At 31.8% G+C, this 18,967-nt stretch overlaps 2 protein-coding genes across 7 annotated transcripts in view; both read right to left on the bottom strand.

The window, feature by feature from the left end:
- Nucleotides 1-11,171, bottom strand: part of LOC135836478 (cytosolic carboxypeptidase 1-like) — a 45,924-nt gene extending 34,753 nt beyond the window's left edge. For 2 of the 5 annotated variants that reach the window (XM_065351340.1, XM_065351341.1), the window contains exons 1-15: nucleotides 10,792-11,171; nucleotides 9,349-9,431; nucleotides 6,618-6,687; nucleotides 6,375-6,530; nucleotides 3,873-4,007; nucleotides 3,659-3,790; nucleotides 3,444-3,587; nucleotides 3,097-3,300; nucleotides 2,744-2,927; nucleotides 2,486-2,672; nucleotides 2,162-2,349; nucleotides 1,758-1,844; nucleotides 1,493-1,609; nucleotides 1,300-1,405; nucleotides 60-137 (exon numbers count right to left, since the gene is read on the bottom strand). In XM_065351340.1, coding sequence (XP_065207412.1) covers nucleotides 60-137; nucleotides 1,300-1,405; nucleotides 1,493-1,609; nucleotides 1,758-1,844; nucleotides 2,162-2,349; nucleotides 2,486-2,672; nucleotides 2,744-2,927; nucleotides 3,097-3,300; nucleotides 3,444-3,587; nucleotides 3,659-3,790; nucleotides 3,873-4,007; nucleotides 6,375-6,530; nucleotides 6,618-6,687; nucleotides 9,349-9,431; nucleotides 10,792-10,915 — 1,995 coding nt within the window. In that variant the 5' untranslated portion in view covers nucleotides 10,916-11,171. The remainder of the gene's footprint in view (nucleotides 1-59; nucleotides 138-1,299; nucleotides 1,406-1,492; nucleotides 1,610-1,757; nucleotides 1,845-2,161; nucleotides 2,350-2,485; nucleotides 2,673-2,743; nucleotides 2,928-3,096; nucleotides 3,301-3,443; nucleotides 3,588-3,658; nucleotides 3,791-3,872; nucleotides 4,008-6,374; nucleotides 6,531-6,617; nucleotides 6,688-9,348; nucleotides 9,432-10,791) is intronic. The other 3 variants (XM_065351342.1, XM_065351343.1, XM_065351344.1) reach the window with 2 other exon arrangements.
- Nucleotides 11,172-12,621: 1,450 nt separating this feature from the next.
- On the bottom strand, nucleotides 12,622-17,362 carry LOC135836476 (uncharacterized). 2 transcript variants are annotated; one of them, XM_065351338.1, is made up of 4 exons: nucleotides 17,084-17,362; nucleotides 16,676-16,836; nucleotides 16,459-16,577; nucleotides 12,622-16,218 (listed from the first exon to the last, which is right to left on the bottom strand). In XM_065351338.1, the coding sequence occupies exon 4, from the start codon at nucleotides 16,112-16,114 to the stop codon at nucleotides 13,346-13,348; it is 2,769 nt and encodes a 922-aa protein (XP_065207410.1). In that variant the 5' UTR covers nucleotides 16,115-16,218; nucleotides 16,459-16,577; nucleotides 16,676-16,836; nucleotides 17,084-17,362; the 3' UTR covers nucleotides 12,622-13,345. The 2 variants fall into 2 exon arrangements, with proteins under 2 accessions (XP_065207410.1, XP_065207411.1); XM_065351339.1 differs by having other exon boundaries at nucleotides 17,283-17,361.
- Nucleotides 17,363-18,967: the final 1,605 nt, after the last annotated feature.

The raw sequence follows: 18,967 nt of genomic DNA, 5'->3' as shown, positions 1-18,967 counted from the left end.
TCCATAGATATTTCAAATAGGTACCTAATGATTTTACTAAAAATTAATCAAACAATTACCTCGAAGTAGAACCATTGGCAATGATGACTAGAATTTACATCTGGAGTTAATATGAGATCATATTCTCTGGGTCCAGTCTAAATTATAAATTCATTATTTAATTGAAATATTCAGCTCAAACATTTGCGATAGAAGTATACTGACGACTTAACGAGGAAACTTTTTGAACTGCAGATACTCTCATCCAATTTGAACGAAACCGTTTCAGTTGCTCAACTTCATTTTTGAATTATTTATTGGCGAATTTTATAAAATTTAAAAGATTCAAGAAAGGTGTTTCAAAGGCGACTTTCAAACTTTTTCACTTTTCAGGAATTGATATATAATTTTTCAGAGAAAAGTGAACCAATGTGACTATTTTTGCACCATTCTGGATCCTCCAGAAATTTTTCAATTTTCTTCAGAAACATCGAATCACTCTGGAGAGGCTAAAAATGAACTTCAGCACATCACAGTTTTGCTAAGTGCTTATTTTAGGCGCCCTCTGGATCATTTTAAGTGGTTAACGATAAATTCTAGGCAAGTCAGTTCAAAGAGAATTTTTGTACCAATTTGTAAATTCCAGAAAATGCAGAAAAAATAGGTCAAAAATTAATTTTTGAACTGGTAGGTACTCAAGGAATTTCATGTTAGTTATCTAAAACGGTCACATGAGAGCCCAGTAATGCATCGACCAAAGTTATAAGTACTGAAGTCCATTTTTATGGCCCTTCCAGAGCAATTTAAAATTTCTGGATTAATCTGGAAAATCGCCGGACGCTCTAAAAAGGTCAAATGAAAATTGTTTTTGAGCCACATGATTGTGTAGATATGACAGATGATATTTTGTCAAAAACCCAATTTGTTTTACACTATTTTTAAAAATTTGATTTTTTCACATTTTTTTAAATTTTTTTAAATTGACCAAAAATTCACTTTTGAACCGAAACTCAAAAAAAATTCCGATTGTTTCAATTTTCTTTAAACAATTTATATTTCATAAAAAAGTTCAAAAGTCACTCTCAAAACAGCATTTTTATTTTCTCTTTAATTTTCAAAAATTTGCCAAAAATCCAAAAATGAACTTCAACACTTGAAATTTTGGTTACGAAGGTTTTAGAACATGCTTATTTGATCTACCTAGTTTGATTTAGATTTTCGTTCTATAATCGGAGAGTGCCAGTTCAAAAGCGTCCATTGTAAATTATTAAGTATACTTATCTACGAACTAAAAACATCTTTTCAGCAAAAAAAATTTACTTGAATAGCTTTTCGCAAATTTCCACTTTCAAATCTGGACTCAAACATTAAAGTCGACGATGAAAATTCTTTAACGCCAATTCGAGTTTCATCAGTATTAGTTAACCTATTATAAATAAACAGCGATGAATTTTTTCATTCCAATTCTCATTATAAAAGAAATAGTGTGTCGAACCATTCCAATTATAATTACTTTTTTGGAAGATTTTTACTTGCTTGCGAACACAGTAATTTATCCAAATCATAAATAACGTTATTATAAATACGTTCAGCGGAAACATGATGATCAATCCCAGTTACCAATTTGGACCTGAAACGAAACATCACTGAGGTAAGATCATTTCGCTATAAAAATTAAATGCACAAGATGAACCGCTCTGAAACGCTGATGCGACTTTAAATGGCATGAAAAATGGACGAATGGAGTCTGAAAATTGAAAAAAACATCGTTATCTTACCTTTTCTGGAAGAATCGCTTCAAATATCGATTCGAGTAATTATGAACATTTAAAGCATCGATGGAAGCGTACAATGTTTGATCACTTCTGCAAATGTAAAGTATAAGCTGGTTTGTTACACGACAAAACAATTCTTTTTACATCGTCTAGTTAAATAAATTATAATAATAGGCGTTGATATTTTTGAAAAAGCAGTTTTAGAAGCGTTTACTGCTCGCAATTCTTTCAAAATAAACATCGGTGATTTAGGTACAAATAATTCACTCCATATATCGTATAAATAATAAGCAATCAACAAATCCCAATAAAATCTTCTTACCCATACTCTTGATACCTTAGAAAATATTCGATAGGTAGCTTATGCCACACGAGCGAAAAATTTTGTAAAAATTTGAGCATATTACCTACAAATTTTACGATCCTTGACGTAAAGTGGTTGTAAAATTCCAATACCATCGCCACCCATTACATCAGGATAAGCTACTTTGATGAAAGGCAAAATACTTCGGATTTTCGAAGCGATTTTGCAGTAGGCTGTTCTCTGAGACATGCCACAATTTTCCAGCTCATTCAAGATGGAAATTCCGCAATTCTACAAAATCATCACAGAAAAATCAAACACTCAGATACATATAGGCAAATAAATAGGTAAAAAAATTACCATTATTATTTTTAATATTATATACGTACGTATTTTTTTTTTTTTTTTTTAATTCAGACTTACTTACCCTTTTAACGAATTCATTTGCAATATTTTCATATCGATCAACATTAGAATTCTGATCGAATTTTAAATTCGTTTCGGAATCGTTGTTATTGAATACATCAATGTTATCAGTAATTGACAAAGTCACGTCAGCGTCACATTTTCCGTTATAAAAAAAGAAATAGTATTCCGAGAACATTTTACGATATCTATAAATAGAATCAAATTGAGTTCGTCTTCGGTTACTATTCAAGGCGTAAGAATAGACTAGCATTCTTACATTTCTAAATCCGAAGCATTTCTATAGATTGTTGTAGGAACTGGCGGCGGTTCTGGATCATTTTTCAACATATCTGTTCGGCTTTTGAGGCTAACTTCACCTTCGCCGCTATCGTTATTACTGTCTTCGTCATTTTCCGAATCATCTTCGTCATCACTATCGTCAGAATCCAATTCGTAATGATCTGAAGAGTAAAAATTTTGAAAATTCGCGAATAATATACGTTGAAAGAAAGGTAGGTAGGTACATATTTTTGTTGAATAAAATCGTCAACTCATTCGCCTTGAATAATCATAATATTCGATTTGCGATATAAAAATTATAAGCATGATAAAATATGCGTCAGTAATTACCTTTCTTCACATCAATAGGCAACGGAAACTGGGCCGGACTCATAGGTGAACAAAGTGGCAACTCCTTTTTCTGCAGGCAAACGTTAATAATTGCGCACACTTTGGTTAGTAATCTATCGTATATTTTATCTTCGGGACACGAAAGACAAAATTTATACAAAGGTGTGAATCCATTTTCTCGTCTAACCGCACTACGGCCTTGTTCTAAAAAAAATGTCATACAGAGTGTTATACATATGTAGTAGGCCTACACCTATCCTTTAAAGCATTATGGTACGATGAAGAAGATAACGAAAGAAAACATCAAAATAATACTCGTAGGTAAGTAAGTGAAGAAAGCAGCTTACTAGATGAACAAATGTGTTGAAGAGTGACGATTGTATCGTTACATATTTTTAATCTCGTTTTCCCATCATATTTCTCCCATCTGGAAAAGATCTTCAAAAATACAGGAACAACGCCAGCTTTGATAATTCGACTACAAAAATGACCTGCGAAAAGTAGGTAATTAGTCAAGTTGCCAAACTGTCACATGCACTCGTAGCCGTAAGATCTTACTGACCATTTTTACTCAGATAAGAGAATATATTTAATAAAAGTTTCAATTTTGTTGACGGATTAACATTGATGCCGAAAATTATTTTCTCCATGGTCGCCGTTATTCCATCTTTAATTAGGATCGTTAGTAAATTATCTGGAACAAAATTTATTTTTTTTAAATTTCGGTAGGTAGTAAAATTGATCTGACGTAGTGACTATATCGTCACAATACTCACTATTTTTGGCTACTGATTTAATCACCATCAACAGCGGAATCACTAATTTGCTATTATGTTGATAAAAAAGTTTCAAATAAAAATGAAAAGCTGGCAGTGCATTTAATTGACGTATTTTTCCGGAGAATTTCGGATCTACGGAAGTAAGTATATCGCATAAGTAATTAAAATACGAATACGACGAACAAATTATTTGAAAATATCAACGTCATCGTAGTTTTTAAAACTATAAACAAAAAGATACGACTATATTACGAGGACCCTGAGTAATTTACGTCATCATCGCATCCCATAAAAACACAAATCATGAGTTTAGCTACGTACGATTTACGAATGAAAATATTCCCACGATTATTCTACAATACTGAACAATGAACATCATATGGAAAAAGTGCAGTGAAGTTTCCTACATTGAACTTATAAATCAGAAAATTCGGACAGCTTTCGATTAACAACAATATCAGAAGTAGTCATGGGTCAAATTGAACCAAAAATGAAATACATACATCATACAATATGGTCTGCATTTTCTGATTTCACTCAATCTTTCTAAAGATGGAGTGGAGGACTTGCAATTTAAACGCATTTGTGATTTTTTGTAGAACCACCAAACTGTGAAGGCTCTAACCTACATATAAGATAAGACTGGCTAAACTTGGAGAAAAGAAAATCTGTTTTGAGGCATCGAAAAAAGTAGATAGGAGGCTTGAATTTGACACAATTGAAATTCACGAAGCTCAAAACTTAACTTTTATGGTAAAATTTTTATTTTTTATGATAAGTACCATCAATTTGAATGCGACTATGGGCATATTTAAAAACTTGGAAAACCACATTATTAAAGAATCATTCTCTTTTTAGATTTTTTTTTTGGAAAATTCATTTTAAAAATAGAAGTGAAATCTCAACATTTGTGGAGAAAATTAGGGTTCTCATTTTCAATCAAATTTATTTCTCAGATTCAGCTCAACACTCCTCCAGTCTCTCTCCTTAATTTTGAATAAAATTAAAAAAATTATAAATTCATTTGTCCGATTTAACTTCTGAGCGTCATTAATGCTGTTCCATCATTTTCATCATTATTTTTTTTTCATTTTATTTTTTTTTTTTAAAGAAAGTTGTTTGCAACTAAGTAAAAATAAAATAAAAAACTTGACCAAAAATCACGTTTGCAATTTGCATGAAATGCCTTTGATTGGAAATTAGAATTCTCTTGAAAAAAAAATGCCAGTTGTTTGTTCGTTGTAATGAAAGTTTCATGTCCTTGGAATAGAAAGTTTAGGAATCATGGATGTGATCTAAATCTTATAGGAAATTCAAGATTGGCTAAAAAATGCTGAAACTGGATCGCCAGATACAGAGACAATAATTGAAAATCTCATGAAAAAAATCACACTTTGGAAAACGTCGAAACTTGACTATACCTATCTATTGAAGTTCTAAATCGACCATGAATAAATAAAACTGGTTTCAGAAAATCGATATCAATCGAAAAACAAATTTTACGAATAAAATTATTCAAGTATTAATTTTTTCAAATTTTCAAAAATGGAAACATAAATTTGAGCGTTTAAAATTTTGGTGATTTGGGATTTTGGAAATTTTTTGAATAAAAATGCAACTTTTCGTAGATATTGGAACCGAGAATTTCAGATTATTTCGTACAGGTACAAATAATTTAAACATTGGGGGGGGGAGGACATGTTAAACAGTAGGGGAATTTTTCGAGAATGGAAATAGCATTCAAAAACATGCTATTGGCCAAATTTCTTAACAGATTACTGGATTTCATTTTCCGATTTTTGGCGAATTTTTAAACATCCAAATACTGTTTTTGAAGTTTGATAAAATTATTGAGGTAAAAAATTAAAATTAGGTGCATTTCAACATTTTTGACACTCATTTCAACAGATCATAGATACAATTTTCAATAGTAATAATCACTGTAGAAAATTTAAGATTTCAAGTGACCGAAACGAATTTTCAAAAGCCAAGTCTAGATCAATCGAAAAAATCAAAAATGTGCCTACGTAATTTGAATTTCTCATGGATGTTCGATTCAATCGAAAAATCCAGAAATTTGCCAAAGGCTGTAGAGTAGCTTGAAATCAACGCCGAATGAGGGGCGGAGCGAGAAGGGTGAAAAATATGGTGCACGCCAAATTTCAGTTTTTCACTTCAATTTTACCAAATTTTGATTTTTTTAAATGAAGAAATGAGGCTTTAAGTTTTCAAAAATTCGCCAAAAAAAATCCAAAACATAAATTTAGTTCTTCAGATTTTGTTCGGTTGTGTATCTATAAAAGCTTTTTCCATTTTTTGGCCTGGTGAAAAAACTTTCTGCTAGTCGAGGCACATGGCACATTCATACTTGAAATGGAATTGCATATGAGTTCACAATGTAGAAAAAAATCTTAAAAACTGTTATTTTTCCAATTTGTGCAGTTCTAAGAAAATCATAGAATAAAAAACACGATGAATAAGGAAAATGCAAGTGGGTACCTTTCTGAGAAAGTTGTCCCAATATCCATATAAGCTCATGTAAAAATGGATCCGCTATATGAGTATCATTCACGTGGAGCTGTATGAGCAATTTAATGAAAGTATGAGATCCGTTCAGCTCGATCAACTGTCTAAGAACGCTAAACCTAGCAATACCTGAAAAAACACCATTTTTTTATGCACCTACCAACGTGAAATGGACATCAAAAAATTGAGATTTCATATCGCGTAAATATATTTTACCAGCTTTCGGAGAAATACACTCTCGAACAATCCCAGCAATATTAGACATCGATGCATGATCATCAACACTCTAATGAACATAATGAAAAATACACCCGAATAATTATTCCATGTAATTAATCAACCTCTACATTTATTTCGTTCAAAATTTCAAACAAAAAAATAAAACCCACGTTGCGCACAATATTAAAAATTAATCTTCTTATCTATGTAAGTATTTTACGAGCCAAAATAAATCTGCCGACTATCAATCGCCTAACTTCGAAAAAAAAAAATTGGCACGAGAGTAAAAAAGAAAACGCTTTGAACAGATGTTTTCTCATTCAAAAAAAGATACAATTGTCAAACAATTCTGGCTACTTTACACCCCCGCTTCATCTACAGTCTACACATAAGCTACATACATACTTGTGATTTGCAAATGGTTTTGATAATTTGTACCTAAAGTACGCTATAATGAAACTTAAAAGCCATTAACCCTTGACTTTATGCCAAAAATATTGTTTATGTTCTGCAAACTATACACCAAATAACGCACGCGCTTAAATATCGTATTCGATCTTCATTATATCGTACTTACGAGGCTTACGATTAGAATCGAAGACAATTAGCTTTTCTTTAATTAATTACCTACGTAGATTGGTACCTATGTTTATATTTATAAAAAACTAAGCTCATTTCTTGGCATACTCAACGTTAATGTTTTGATGGTTTCATTCAACAAAATTGTTCGCACGAGCGAGCTGGAAATGTGGTAGGTGAGTTGCATAATACGCCCACGAACGGGGAGAAGGTTTGTTTGTTCAATACATCAACCGTTGTCGTCGTCTCTACATATAGCGTTTGTTTGATACAAAAAATTGTTTTTTTTGTCTCATTGCATTATGTGTTGAATGATTTAATGACTAATACCGAAAATAATTACATTTCTGGAGTTGACGTCTTGCCTGGAAAATTTATCAATATTTTCGTACCAAACTTTTTTTTTTTTTTTTTTTTTTTTTTTCGGTAGCCAATTCTAACATTTTTTCAAAAGAGATCACAATGTTTAAAAGTTTAGATATCATTATTTGGAAATATTACTTGAAATATTATAGGCTCATACGAAGAAATGCTTATTAGCAACAATAATATTGAATAAATCATTTTATAACATCCAAACACGAAACATCACAATCAAAAGAGCTGAAATTCGCAGCGTAAACAATTGTGCAAAATTTCAATATAGGTACGAGTATTCACGCACCTCATCCATACACATTTTCCGTACAATTCACGCATAACGTTTCAAAATACAGCAAATGTTTCGCCACAAAATGAATAAAAATCGTACAATTTCACGATTTAGATCACGCATATTTAAAAAAAATACAACTTGGCAGTGACGTATGAGAATGAATTTTACAAAAACTCAAAAAAGATATTCATAATATTATAGCTGCTGTTTCCAAGTACCTACTATGTTCGAAACAGTCTCGGTCCAAGAAATAAAATCGTATAAAAATGTTTTCAAGCCTTTTTATATTTTTATCTAAAAATTTCCGCTTTGACGCGAAAAAGTTGGCATTACGATTCAGATAAGGGATTTTTGAACCAATTAAATACATATAATTTTTTTTGGCAAATTAGAAAAATACTTTATGGGTAAAATAATTAAACGAGCGAAGCAAAACGTAAATGATAATCGAGTAGATACCTACCTAGTTGTTTACATAAGTTTACTTTACAGTCATTACAACTACATATTAGTAGTACAAAAATGTACATCTATTAACTAGAATTACCGCATTTATGATGTAATTAGTCCTCTGAAATTTTCTTTACAGCTGTTGTATGTTTTAATTTTTAATTAAATTTGGAATCTCGACTCGAGCTAATGGTTGTTTTTATAAATGTTTATGTAAACATTACTAGGTACACTGCGAATAACAAATTATTAATGTGTAGGTAATTCATTAATACAGTGGCAGATCCTATATGAGCTGTGAAACATTTGGATCATACGAGATTCATGTGAACTTTTCCATCAAAACATTAACATTGAAATATTCGCCCTCTATATCGTCATCGACACACAAAAAATGTACGTACCACAGGATTCAATAAAAAGAAAATATTTCCTGGTAATTGATATCATCATAACACTAACAGGCTCTGTCATCGTTACAATACAATGAATAGGTGCACAAATTGTACCAGAACTGTCTATCGATTTTATAACACAAAAAAATATACACAGGCACCTACACAGTTGCATTTTTAATTTCCTATAAATCATTTTAAGTTATAGGCTAATCAATTACCAAGTATATTATACCGTAATAAAAATGGTACTTTTTTTAATGCAGGAAAACGGAATCAATATCGAATACGTTTGTAGAGTTCCAAGAAAAAAATTTCCTACATGCACGAGGTACTCGTATGCAAAATAAATCGCACTTCATCGAAAACATTGCGAATTTATACATTTCTTAACATGGCTTCAGTCCAACAAACTAAAATACAACCATTAATGATTTTTCTTCTGCATTACTCTTGACCTTTAGTTTTTTAAAATTATGGTAAATTAAATAAATCTTTTTTCTACGCGAATATAATTAATCCTCAAGATTCATGTTTAGAATCAACTCGCTGCAGCAATGATATACTTATTAATATTGGTTTGAGAAGTAAATTATGAAATTTCGTAAAATACATAAAAATTAAGTACCTAAGGATTAAATAAACTCACCTCTAATAAGGATAAAAATGTTTGCAAAACATTATCTTTCTTTTTCCTAATTTGAAACAAAGTCTTTTCACGTATTTGTTTGTCTGTAAGCATTTCAAAAAGAATAAAATAGGTAAAAAAAGAATGAAAAAATTGTCAAAATATCATATTAGGTATCCATCTAGAATTATACATATTTCCCTTTGTCAGACATATGAATGATTTGCTTGATTATAATCATACGAGTAGACAGTCACGAAAAATTTGAAACATATAAGAAACATGAAAATTCACAGAAATGTTATGACACCTTATGACATGATACAAATAAAAAAAAACTTGGAATTCATTCTACAATGAACTTTTTATAAACTTTTTAAAACATTTTGTGCCAATCGGAATTTCATTCATTTTTCCCCTGCAAATTTAACAGAACGTTAATCACTTTCCCCCTTGTCTTTTTTTCTATTTTAATCATTTTAATAATTTTTTATATAACACCAGGATTATTCATAAATTATACGAAGAAGTAGGTATAAAAACATTCAACTTATTGTTAAGTTACACGAATTTTCCTTTAGTGCCATGAACGAACTGATACTGCACGCAGACGGGTCAGCGTTCTAGTTTTCTAATTTTCTTCGCTAAATAAAGCGTGCTAATGAAGTTCAATTACCTATAATTTCATTTTCACCCAAAACATAGTGATCTAAATTTTCCATTGTTGTAATGGACGATCGTAAAATTTCATCTTTTGAAGATGAAAACGATCAAATGCGTTCAGAAAGTTGAAAAAAAATGTCACATAAAATGTGTAAGTACTGTGTAGTTCAAAATAAAATTGGATTTACGACTATGAGCATATTAGTTAGTAGTTACTAATGTCCATAAAATTTTGGTCCAAATGGAAATCTTTAAATTAAATTTCGTACACAACTCGAGTTTAAAAATTACGAGTTAAAAGTTACATTGAACTATTGAAAATTGGTCTACTTGAAGCTATAGGTATAAGTAAATAAGTGGACATTTAAATTTAAAAAAAAAAATAAAAAAATATACTGATACTTGTAAAATGAAACATACATAGTAAATGGATTTGAACATGTTTCAATTTTAAAACATTTTTAGGAAAGATTATTTGAGATAAAATTGAGTAAGAAGGTAAACAGAGATACATAATATTATGAAAATAAATGTCCAACTTGAACTTCCTAATAGGTATGTAGGTACTTATACTTAAAAGTACATTTTTGGAGATTTTCAAACATTAATCTAGCACTTTCAAGGAGTTGAATACTTTAATGGACCCTCTCGATATTTTGATAAAATATAGAATAGGTAGGAGACATTTTGAATAAGTTTTCAAATTACATTCTACTCAAAAATAAATAAATAATAAAGATGAATTTTTCGAAGTTCGGCTTGAAGCAATTTAAATAAAAATACAAAAAATAATTCCATTACCATGAGAAGTTGTCCTACTATGTAGTCTGGCAGTGACTGTTCTTAATGTTTCGGTACTGTCGCTATTAAAATTTGAATACAGCTTCAATTTTTCCAACAATTTTTCATTTATGGAATCTTCCATCGCAACACACTTTTAAAGTCAACGCTAAAACGAATTCATTCAAATTCACCGAACTGTTTAAGTAAATTTACGAAGGAATGAAAAAATTTTTAAAGCTCGGGAACGCGCACACGATTGTATTCACCTAATGACAACGAACTGATAACAAAACAAAAAGCAGACAGAATATAAACTCGAGAAAAATTCTGAGCATTCGTGGATTACACGAGTTTGGCATTTGTGCTCTTGTTACTTGGCAACAAACAAACAGACTAACCATCTGATAAAATGTTTCCGGTATATTTATCACCGCTACGATAATATTATTCAAATTTTCGCGAAGCACACTGTCCCAGTTCCTATTACAATTTTTCGGGGTTCGTTTCCTTTGAGGTCAGGGACGTCATTTTGTATCGTACACATAGATAAGAGCTAGACCTAATAGAAGAGGACACTAGAGGTGGAAATTACTATTACGATGGTACCTATTAAGAAGAAAAACCACCCACGACTGTTTACTTTATGGAAGATTTAAAAAACAAAAGATATATTAATGACAGACACACTTAGGATGAACTTGAAAATTATAAAAATAACAGATGTGAGCTCGAAAGTAAATAATGATTTTAGATTTCAACTAAGCCTTTATAGTAATTGTTTTAAATATTATGTAGTGTAGATGCAATGGTGTTTGCAGAGAGAGATGAATGTAGGCGCTTGGAAAACCATTGTCTTGGTACGTAGACGTAGGTACCTACCTACTGGCTCAATTTGATTTGATTTGAGAGTTTTGAGAATAAATTTTAATAGGTAGGTACTTAAATGATTATAATTTGAATATTTTAAAAATTTATTTATTTATTTAAGAATGAACATAATATGTATACGAGTTATATGGTTTAGGCTCCAAAATTGCTCAAAACTATTCGGAAACCGTTTCCAATCGATTTGGCGGGTCGAAAATGGCGTACATCCAGATTTTCAGCATTCTAGGTCTATTTGGTAAAATTTGCATTTTTTTCCTAATTTTTTTCTCAAATTTACCTAAATTTAATTGTCAAAAAATTATGCGTAAAGTACCTAGTTTTCTAAAAAACGACATAAAATGTCTGTGATTGGTCAAGCGAGTCACCAACAATAACCACAATCCTCGAGCATAACTATGTGCTCAAGTTACAAGTTAATTTATAAAAAGATTTTATAACTTTTTTTCTCGGAAAATTGAATTTTTAAAAATACGCTAGAGACACTAAAACAACTTGAATTCACTTCCACTCTTCCAGTTGATTCAGCCTGACGAAATCAAGGTTTAGAGTAAATTTCGAGTTTTCAATTTCATTTGGTGAAAGGTTTTGAAAATTCAATCGATTTGGTAGGTCGAAAATGAGATACATCCCGGTAAAATTATAATTTTATTCCCATTATTGGCCCAAGATAAGACAGTTTGATTTTCAAAAATTAAAAAATTAAAAAAAAGAAAAGAAAAAATGCACTTTGGAACTTGAAATTTTAACTGGTGAGGGTCATTATTTTGTATCCTGTTTCAGCCTGGCTCTTTGTTCGGGTCAAAAATAGTCAAGCAAGTTGGGATATGTCCCCCGCAAGACAAAAAATTTATGCTCAAAGACAGCGGTTGATTTTCTCTCTAAATAAATTAGGTAGGTAGCTAGGTACCATACAAAATTTCAGCAATGAAAACTTCCTTCTGTCTGAAACAAAACGAATGGTTCCGATCTTAATCGATTTATTGAAAATTACATCCGGAAAATGCAAAACAATAAAAAAAAAGAAGATAATGAAACGAACAATTGAATGAATAGAAACAAAATACAAAGTTCTGAAATTTATATTACATAATATACAAGTAGGTACGCTATGAAAATCACAGAAGAAACCTTAATTTTTGTACATTTTACATGTGTTTGATATTTTAGTTTTAAATAGCAATTCCTTTAAAATCAAAAAGTAACACGTTTTACCAAAGGAATTTTCGAACCTAAATCACAGCTTAAAAACTAAAATATACCTAGACAATGCTACCCAGTCATAATACTTCTTTGAATCCAATATTTCTTCAAACTAAAAGATCTGCATTTCTCCACATTACTAAGTAGGTACTCAAACAAGATTTTCAGAAATAAAAAAAAAAAAAATTTAAAAAAAAACATAACAAAACGAACATTTGAAAATTACATATTTACAAAGTACATACATACACTATAAAAATAAAACACAGGCGATTAAGAACTATTCGAACAGAACAGAAACAATTCTTCATTTTTAGACATTTAAAATATGTTTCATATTTCAATTTTACCCCCCCCCCCCCCCCATACGTTCAATTAATCGGACAATAAATTTTTTAGTTCCTCGAAATTCATCAATATTCTACCTAATTGAACAAGACATTCAGACTGTCGACGATTTCTTGAGGTTGGAATTCGTGATTTGTTAAGAATCTCGTTTTCGTTTAACTAATAGATCCATGAACATTGTAGCTTCCTGAGAATCGCTGATGTTCCATTTCGACAGACAATTCAGATTGCTTGCTATTTCTGGAGGATCGAATTCGTCGACGAGTAAATTTCCACATCTTATCAGCTCCATGATAAACTCTTTTGATCCTTCGAATTCGTCGATTTTCCAATTGGATAGGGAATTTAAACTATTAGCGAGGCTTTGAGAATTGAACTTGTCGACTGTTGAATGCCCTCGCTTTATTAATCGAACAATAAATTCTCTAGCTTCTCGGAATTCATTTATATTCCATTTAGAAAAGGCATTCAGACTGCTGGCGATTTGTTGAGGTTGGAATTCGTTAACTGTTGAACAACCTCGTTCAATTAATAGATCGATGAACACTCTAGCACCTTGAAAATCATCGATGTTCCATTTCGACAGACCATTCAGGCTGCCTGCAATTTCCACAGGATCGAATTCGTCGACGAGTAAATTTCCACGTCTTATCAGCTCCACGATGAACTCGTTTGATCCTTCGAATTCGTTGATTTTCCATTTAGAAAGAGCGTTTAAACAATTCGAGGTGGCTTGAGAATCAAACGAATCGATTGTTGAATTTCCACGTTTCACGAGCTGCATAATGAACTCCCTGCTTCCTTCGAATTCGTTTATACTCCATTTGGACAACGCATTTAAACTGTTGGCAATATTCTGAGAATCGAATCTGTCCACTGTCGAGCTCCCTTCTTGTATCAACTTGACTATGAATTCTCTAGCTCCGGGTAATTCGTCGTCTATTTTCCATTTAGATAAAGCATTCAGACTCGTAGCTATATGTTGAGGTTTAGATTCACCGCTCTTTGTAATACCTTTTTTGAGTAACTGAACAATGAAATCTTTAGATCCTCGAAACTGGTTGATATCCCACTTGGATACAGCGTTTAGACAATTTGAGATCCCTTGAGAGTCGAATTCAAAAGCCGTAGAACTGCCTTGTTTTAATAACTGAACAATGAATTCTGTAGTTCCAGGCAACTCGTCTATTTTCCACTTGGATAAAGCGTTCAAGCAGCTGGCTATCTCTTGAGAACGATATGCACCTGTTGTTGCGCTGCCTCGTTGAACTAAATTGGTGATGAACTCTTTGCATTCTCGAAACTCTTCGATATTCCATTTCGAAAGAGCGTTCAAGCTGTTGGCAATTGCCTGAGAACCAAATCCATCGATCGTAGAACTTCCTCGTTCAATTAGCTTATTGATGAATTTTCTAGCGCCTTTGAAGTCATCGATGTTCCATTTCGAAAAGGCGTTCAAAGCATTGGAAATTTCTTGCGAATTAAACATATCGATTGTTAGATTTCCGCATTCTGCCAACTCGACAATAAATTTCCGAGTTCCTTGTATTTCATCGATATTCCACTTGGACACCGCGTTCAAACTATTGGAAACTTCTTGAGCATGGAATCCTTTGGCCGTAGCACTTCCACGTTTAACTAACCCAGATATGAATTCCTTAGAGCCTTGTAATTCGTTGATATTCCATTTGGACAAAGCGTTCAAACAATTGGAGATTCCTTGACAGCTAAATTGATCGATAATTGCATTCCCTCGTTTGATCAGCAGAACGATGAACCCTCTGGCTTCTGGAAAATCATTAATGTTCCATTTCGATAAGGCGTTTAGACAGTTGGCGATTTCTATAGAGTTGAACTTATTAGCGAGTGAAGTTCCTTTCACAAGTACTTGAGTGACAAACTCTCTAGATCCTTGTAATTCCTCGCTGTGCAATTTAGACATAGCTTTCAAGGTTTTTACGACTCCCATACAAGTATGTTTTTCATCTTCCGTATGATGTTGCGTAGAAGCGAATCCACTAGCCGCCGCACAACCTTGTTTCATTAATTGAACAATGAACTCGCTTGCTCCTTGCAACTCATTCTTGTGCCATTTGGACAAAGCATTCAAGCTGTTGGCTACAGCATGAAAATCAAAGTGATCGACTGTTTTGTTTCTAGGATCTAGTAAACTGTTTCCCTGATGGATTAGTTTAACGATGAGCGATTTGAACAGCTGGACTTCGCTTACTTCTTTACCGTACACTTGAATGGTAACGTTCCAGATATCTTTTCTTAACACATTCCAACCGGACAGTGAGTTCAAGGTATTTGCGATTTGCCACGGTTTTAATTTATAAGCAGATTGACGATTCGTGTCAAATAATTGATTCGCGTTTATTACTATCTTAACAATCAATTCTTTGAAGTTTTCTTGATCTTTCTTACTCCATTTCTTGTCAAAAACATTAAATCTTGATAGAGTATTCAAAGTACCGCAGAAAACATAGGCATCGAGATTGCCCAAATAATCGTAACGCTTTGTCCATTCTTCAACCAGAGTGCTTATCTGATCCATCTCATCTTTGCTTGCGGAAGACAACTTTTTTGAAAAATCGTAGTGTTTTTGATAAGTAGAAAATAGCTTCGTTTCGCTTTTTGTGTGATTGTATCGCGATTTTTGAGAAAAATTGGGATGGGTTGGAAAACTGAAAGATACTGGTTTTAAAATATCATTATAAGTATGAAGCACCTGCTTTGAAGAATCACAATGATCTCGCGAGCTGCCACCTTTTTGTGCGTGAGAAATGTTTTTGGAAAAATCAACATAACTTTGTAAATTGGGCAGTGTTTTCGTGACTCTACCGCTATAGATTAAATATAATTTCTTCGAGAGATGAGCACGACCTCTTAAGATGGGAAACATCTTGAAACTCGAATGATGCAGCTGCTTTCTACGAAAAAATTCTATGAAGTACTGGAGTACTGTTTAAAGATTAGAACTTTGAGAAACCCTGCGCGAAATTATTCCTGAAACAGATATAGATATAATTTTATTGTAATTTGTATTGCATTTTTTTTAACAAAAAAAAAAAACGAAAAATTTAGAAAGCCGAATTATTTTGAAAAATTAATGATTCAACATAGAGATGAAATATTTACAAGTTTTCGGCATTATAACTCGATCAAAAAAATTGATAATTAGTTAAAATCATATCTAATCCATCACAAATTTCGAAAAAATATTAAATTTTAAACATAATTTCTTACTTTAATGAGCATTTACATCCGAAAGAGCATCTTCATCGAACTGTTTGAAGTCATTCTTGAAAACATACGAAATTGTAAAGCAACCCAACAAAATAGAATCTCAACTTCTGCGTTTTACACTGAAAATATCACAAATCATTACTACATATTTGAGCAATAACATACAAATGAATATTTCGAACCGAATACCACGAAACAAATACAAAAATGAACTTACAAACGTTACTTCGAACAATCTATTCAGTTGCTAAGATGCAAATTATTGAAGTTTGAATTATTTGGAGAAAAAAGACTCCACTCATCAGGTAAAATGTAAGATCATTGAATCCTACCAAGCTTCGAAAGTTTCACTTCAAAGCTGCATTAGTTTTTTAATATCTGTCAACAGAAAATGAATACCAACATTACTCACAAAAATATGTTAATCTTAAAGAAGATTCAAATCATAGTACAATGATTAATCGAAGAAAACTAAAGATCTGGTGGTTTCAGTGAATGACATTATCATCGGCAAGGTCATCTTACATATAAGCTCTCATCACAATGGCAATAAAAACTTTTGCCGAGAATAAAGTACCTAATGGGGTTTTGATCTTCTTGTAATGTTTTTTTTTTTGGTACTTACAAATCATTCGCTAGAAATTAGTACGTCTATGATAGAAGGATTTACGTGAAACCTTGAATTTTCAACCGAATCGTTTTACGAGCTGGAATCTCTTCGAGGACCGAGTATTTCACGAAATGTTCGTATGGTAGTCAAATCAAAAAAATGGACTGAAGTTTAAAAACACGTACAGTTATTTAATCATAAATCATAAAATCACCTTCGACTCAAAATTCTTTTTCAAAATTCAAAATTGTTTGTTATCACTACTTTGCTATCACAACATGTTTTCCGACTGAGCGATTTTTTTTGCATGCGGGGTGCGTAACGAATCACACTCTAAGATGGCCTATATGATTCTTTTTTTCACGTGCGAAAGTTGGCACTTTCAAGTTTCAGTTTTCGCCGTCTTTGGAAGTTCGGATTCGGACTTCTATTTGTCTTTACTCTTTTTCAAAAATCAAATTCAAATTTCAAAATGAGTGGATTCATGGATTGGATTGGATTTACGTAAAATTGTATAAGGAATAAAATTTAAAGGTGGTAAATTTTCCTATCAAACTTCGAAGTATCCAGCTGTTTTTCGAAGTACAGTACCATATCTATCTACCATTTATTTTCGATTTCATACTTAATGTATGATTTACTGAGGAAGTGAGGATTGTAACTTTCATCGTTCGAAAATTATTCAAATTCAAAGTTGTAATAAATGTAAAATTAATAATACAAATTACATAGGTTAGTTCTGCAGAGTAAAAAAATAAAACTTTGAATAATTTATCACCGAAAATTTTCAGCGAACACGTTTCTGCATTTCTTATCCATTCATTTTAGTTTTTTCATTTGTTCTGAACATCTGAACTCTACCTTTTACAACAAAAATTCACGTTCAATAATTTCAAAGTTGGAATTTAGAAAAATGGGCGATCCGCGAAAAATCATAAAACATAATCCAGTTAGGTAAGTTAGGTTAGGCGAACAAGGCGAACATACTTTTCAGTTTTTCTTTTTATTTTACACACCATCTTTACCTTCAAAAACTTCATAAAGTTTCGAGAAAAAAAACAAAGTAGGTGAAGAGGATAGATAAAATGCGGAATACATAAATTACGAGTAATTTCAATGTTTTATGGTTGAACGCAGGGGTGCTCACTAACTCGCGACTATTTTCACAACTTTGAACCTGAATTGAATAACTTTGAACTTTCTATTAATTTCTAAAAATCAAAGCTACAGGGCTACAGCTCTCAGAAAAAAAAACAAACAAAATCAGGAACGAGGATAGAAATAGAAAAAGAATTCTGATATTTCTGATTCCAGATTCCGTACAGTGTACATTCGTACAGTTTGCTTTTTTAAAACACAAAAACCCATGTACCGAAGGTACCTACTCATTGAAAATTTTGAGCATAATTCAAACTCAAAGTGTTGACGACATACTTAAATTAAATGTGCTATGCTCCACGATGCTATAAAACAATTTAATACTTAAATCTTGATATTACAAAAAACTCTGAAAACTGTAAAGATAGCAAAAAAATAATAATATTTTACAGGGGTTGAAGTTTAAAAATTGATTTTTGGTTATTGGTTTCAGTTCAGTTTTTACCTTTTGATAATAATTGGTTTTTGCCTTTTTGGTTTACAGTTTTTTGGTACTTTTATTTGGTTTTTGGTTTCAGTTTTCAGGTTTTTTTTTCTGCCAATTATCGCATTATGCCTTATGCCACCTAATTCTAGGTAGTAGTAGTATCATTAATTATTGTATTCATTTCTACTAAGTACTAGTCAATTAAATTAAAAATTAAGGTTCGCCGCAGTGTTGGCGTCCCGTAACGGTAACTGTAACGAAAAACGAAAATAACGAAATTTTTTTCGTTACAGGTAACGGAACTGTAACGAAAA

This window comes from Planococcus citri, chromosome 2, assembly GCF_950023065.1.
Source record: "Planococcus citri chromosome 2, ihPlaCitr1.1, whole genome shotgun sequence".
Taxonomy (NCBI): domain Eukaryota; kingdom Metazoa; phylum Arthropoda; class Insecta; order Hemiptera; family Pseudococcidae; genus Planococcus; species Planococcus citri.
The sequence above is the reverse complement of the archived record's forward strand: the minus strand, read 5'-3'. Positions and strand labels throughout refer to the sequence as shown.

Excerpts from the sequence above, each read along its gene's own strand:
- LOC135836476 (XM_065351338.1), bottom strand. The coding sequence starts at position 16,114 with ATGTTTCCCATCTTAAGAGGTCGTGCTCATCTCTCGAAGAAATTATAT.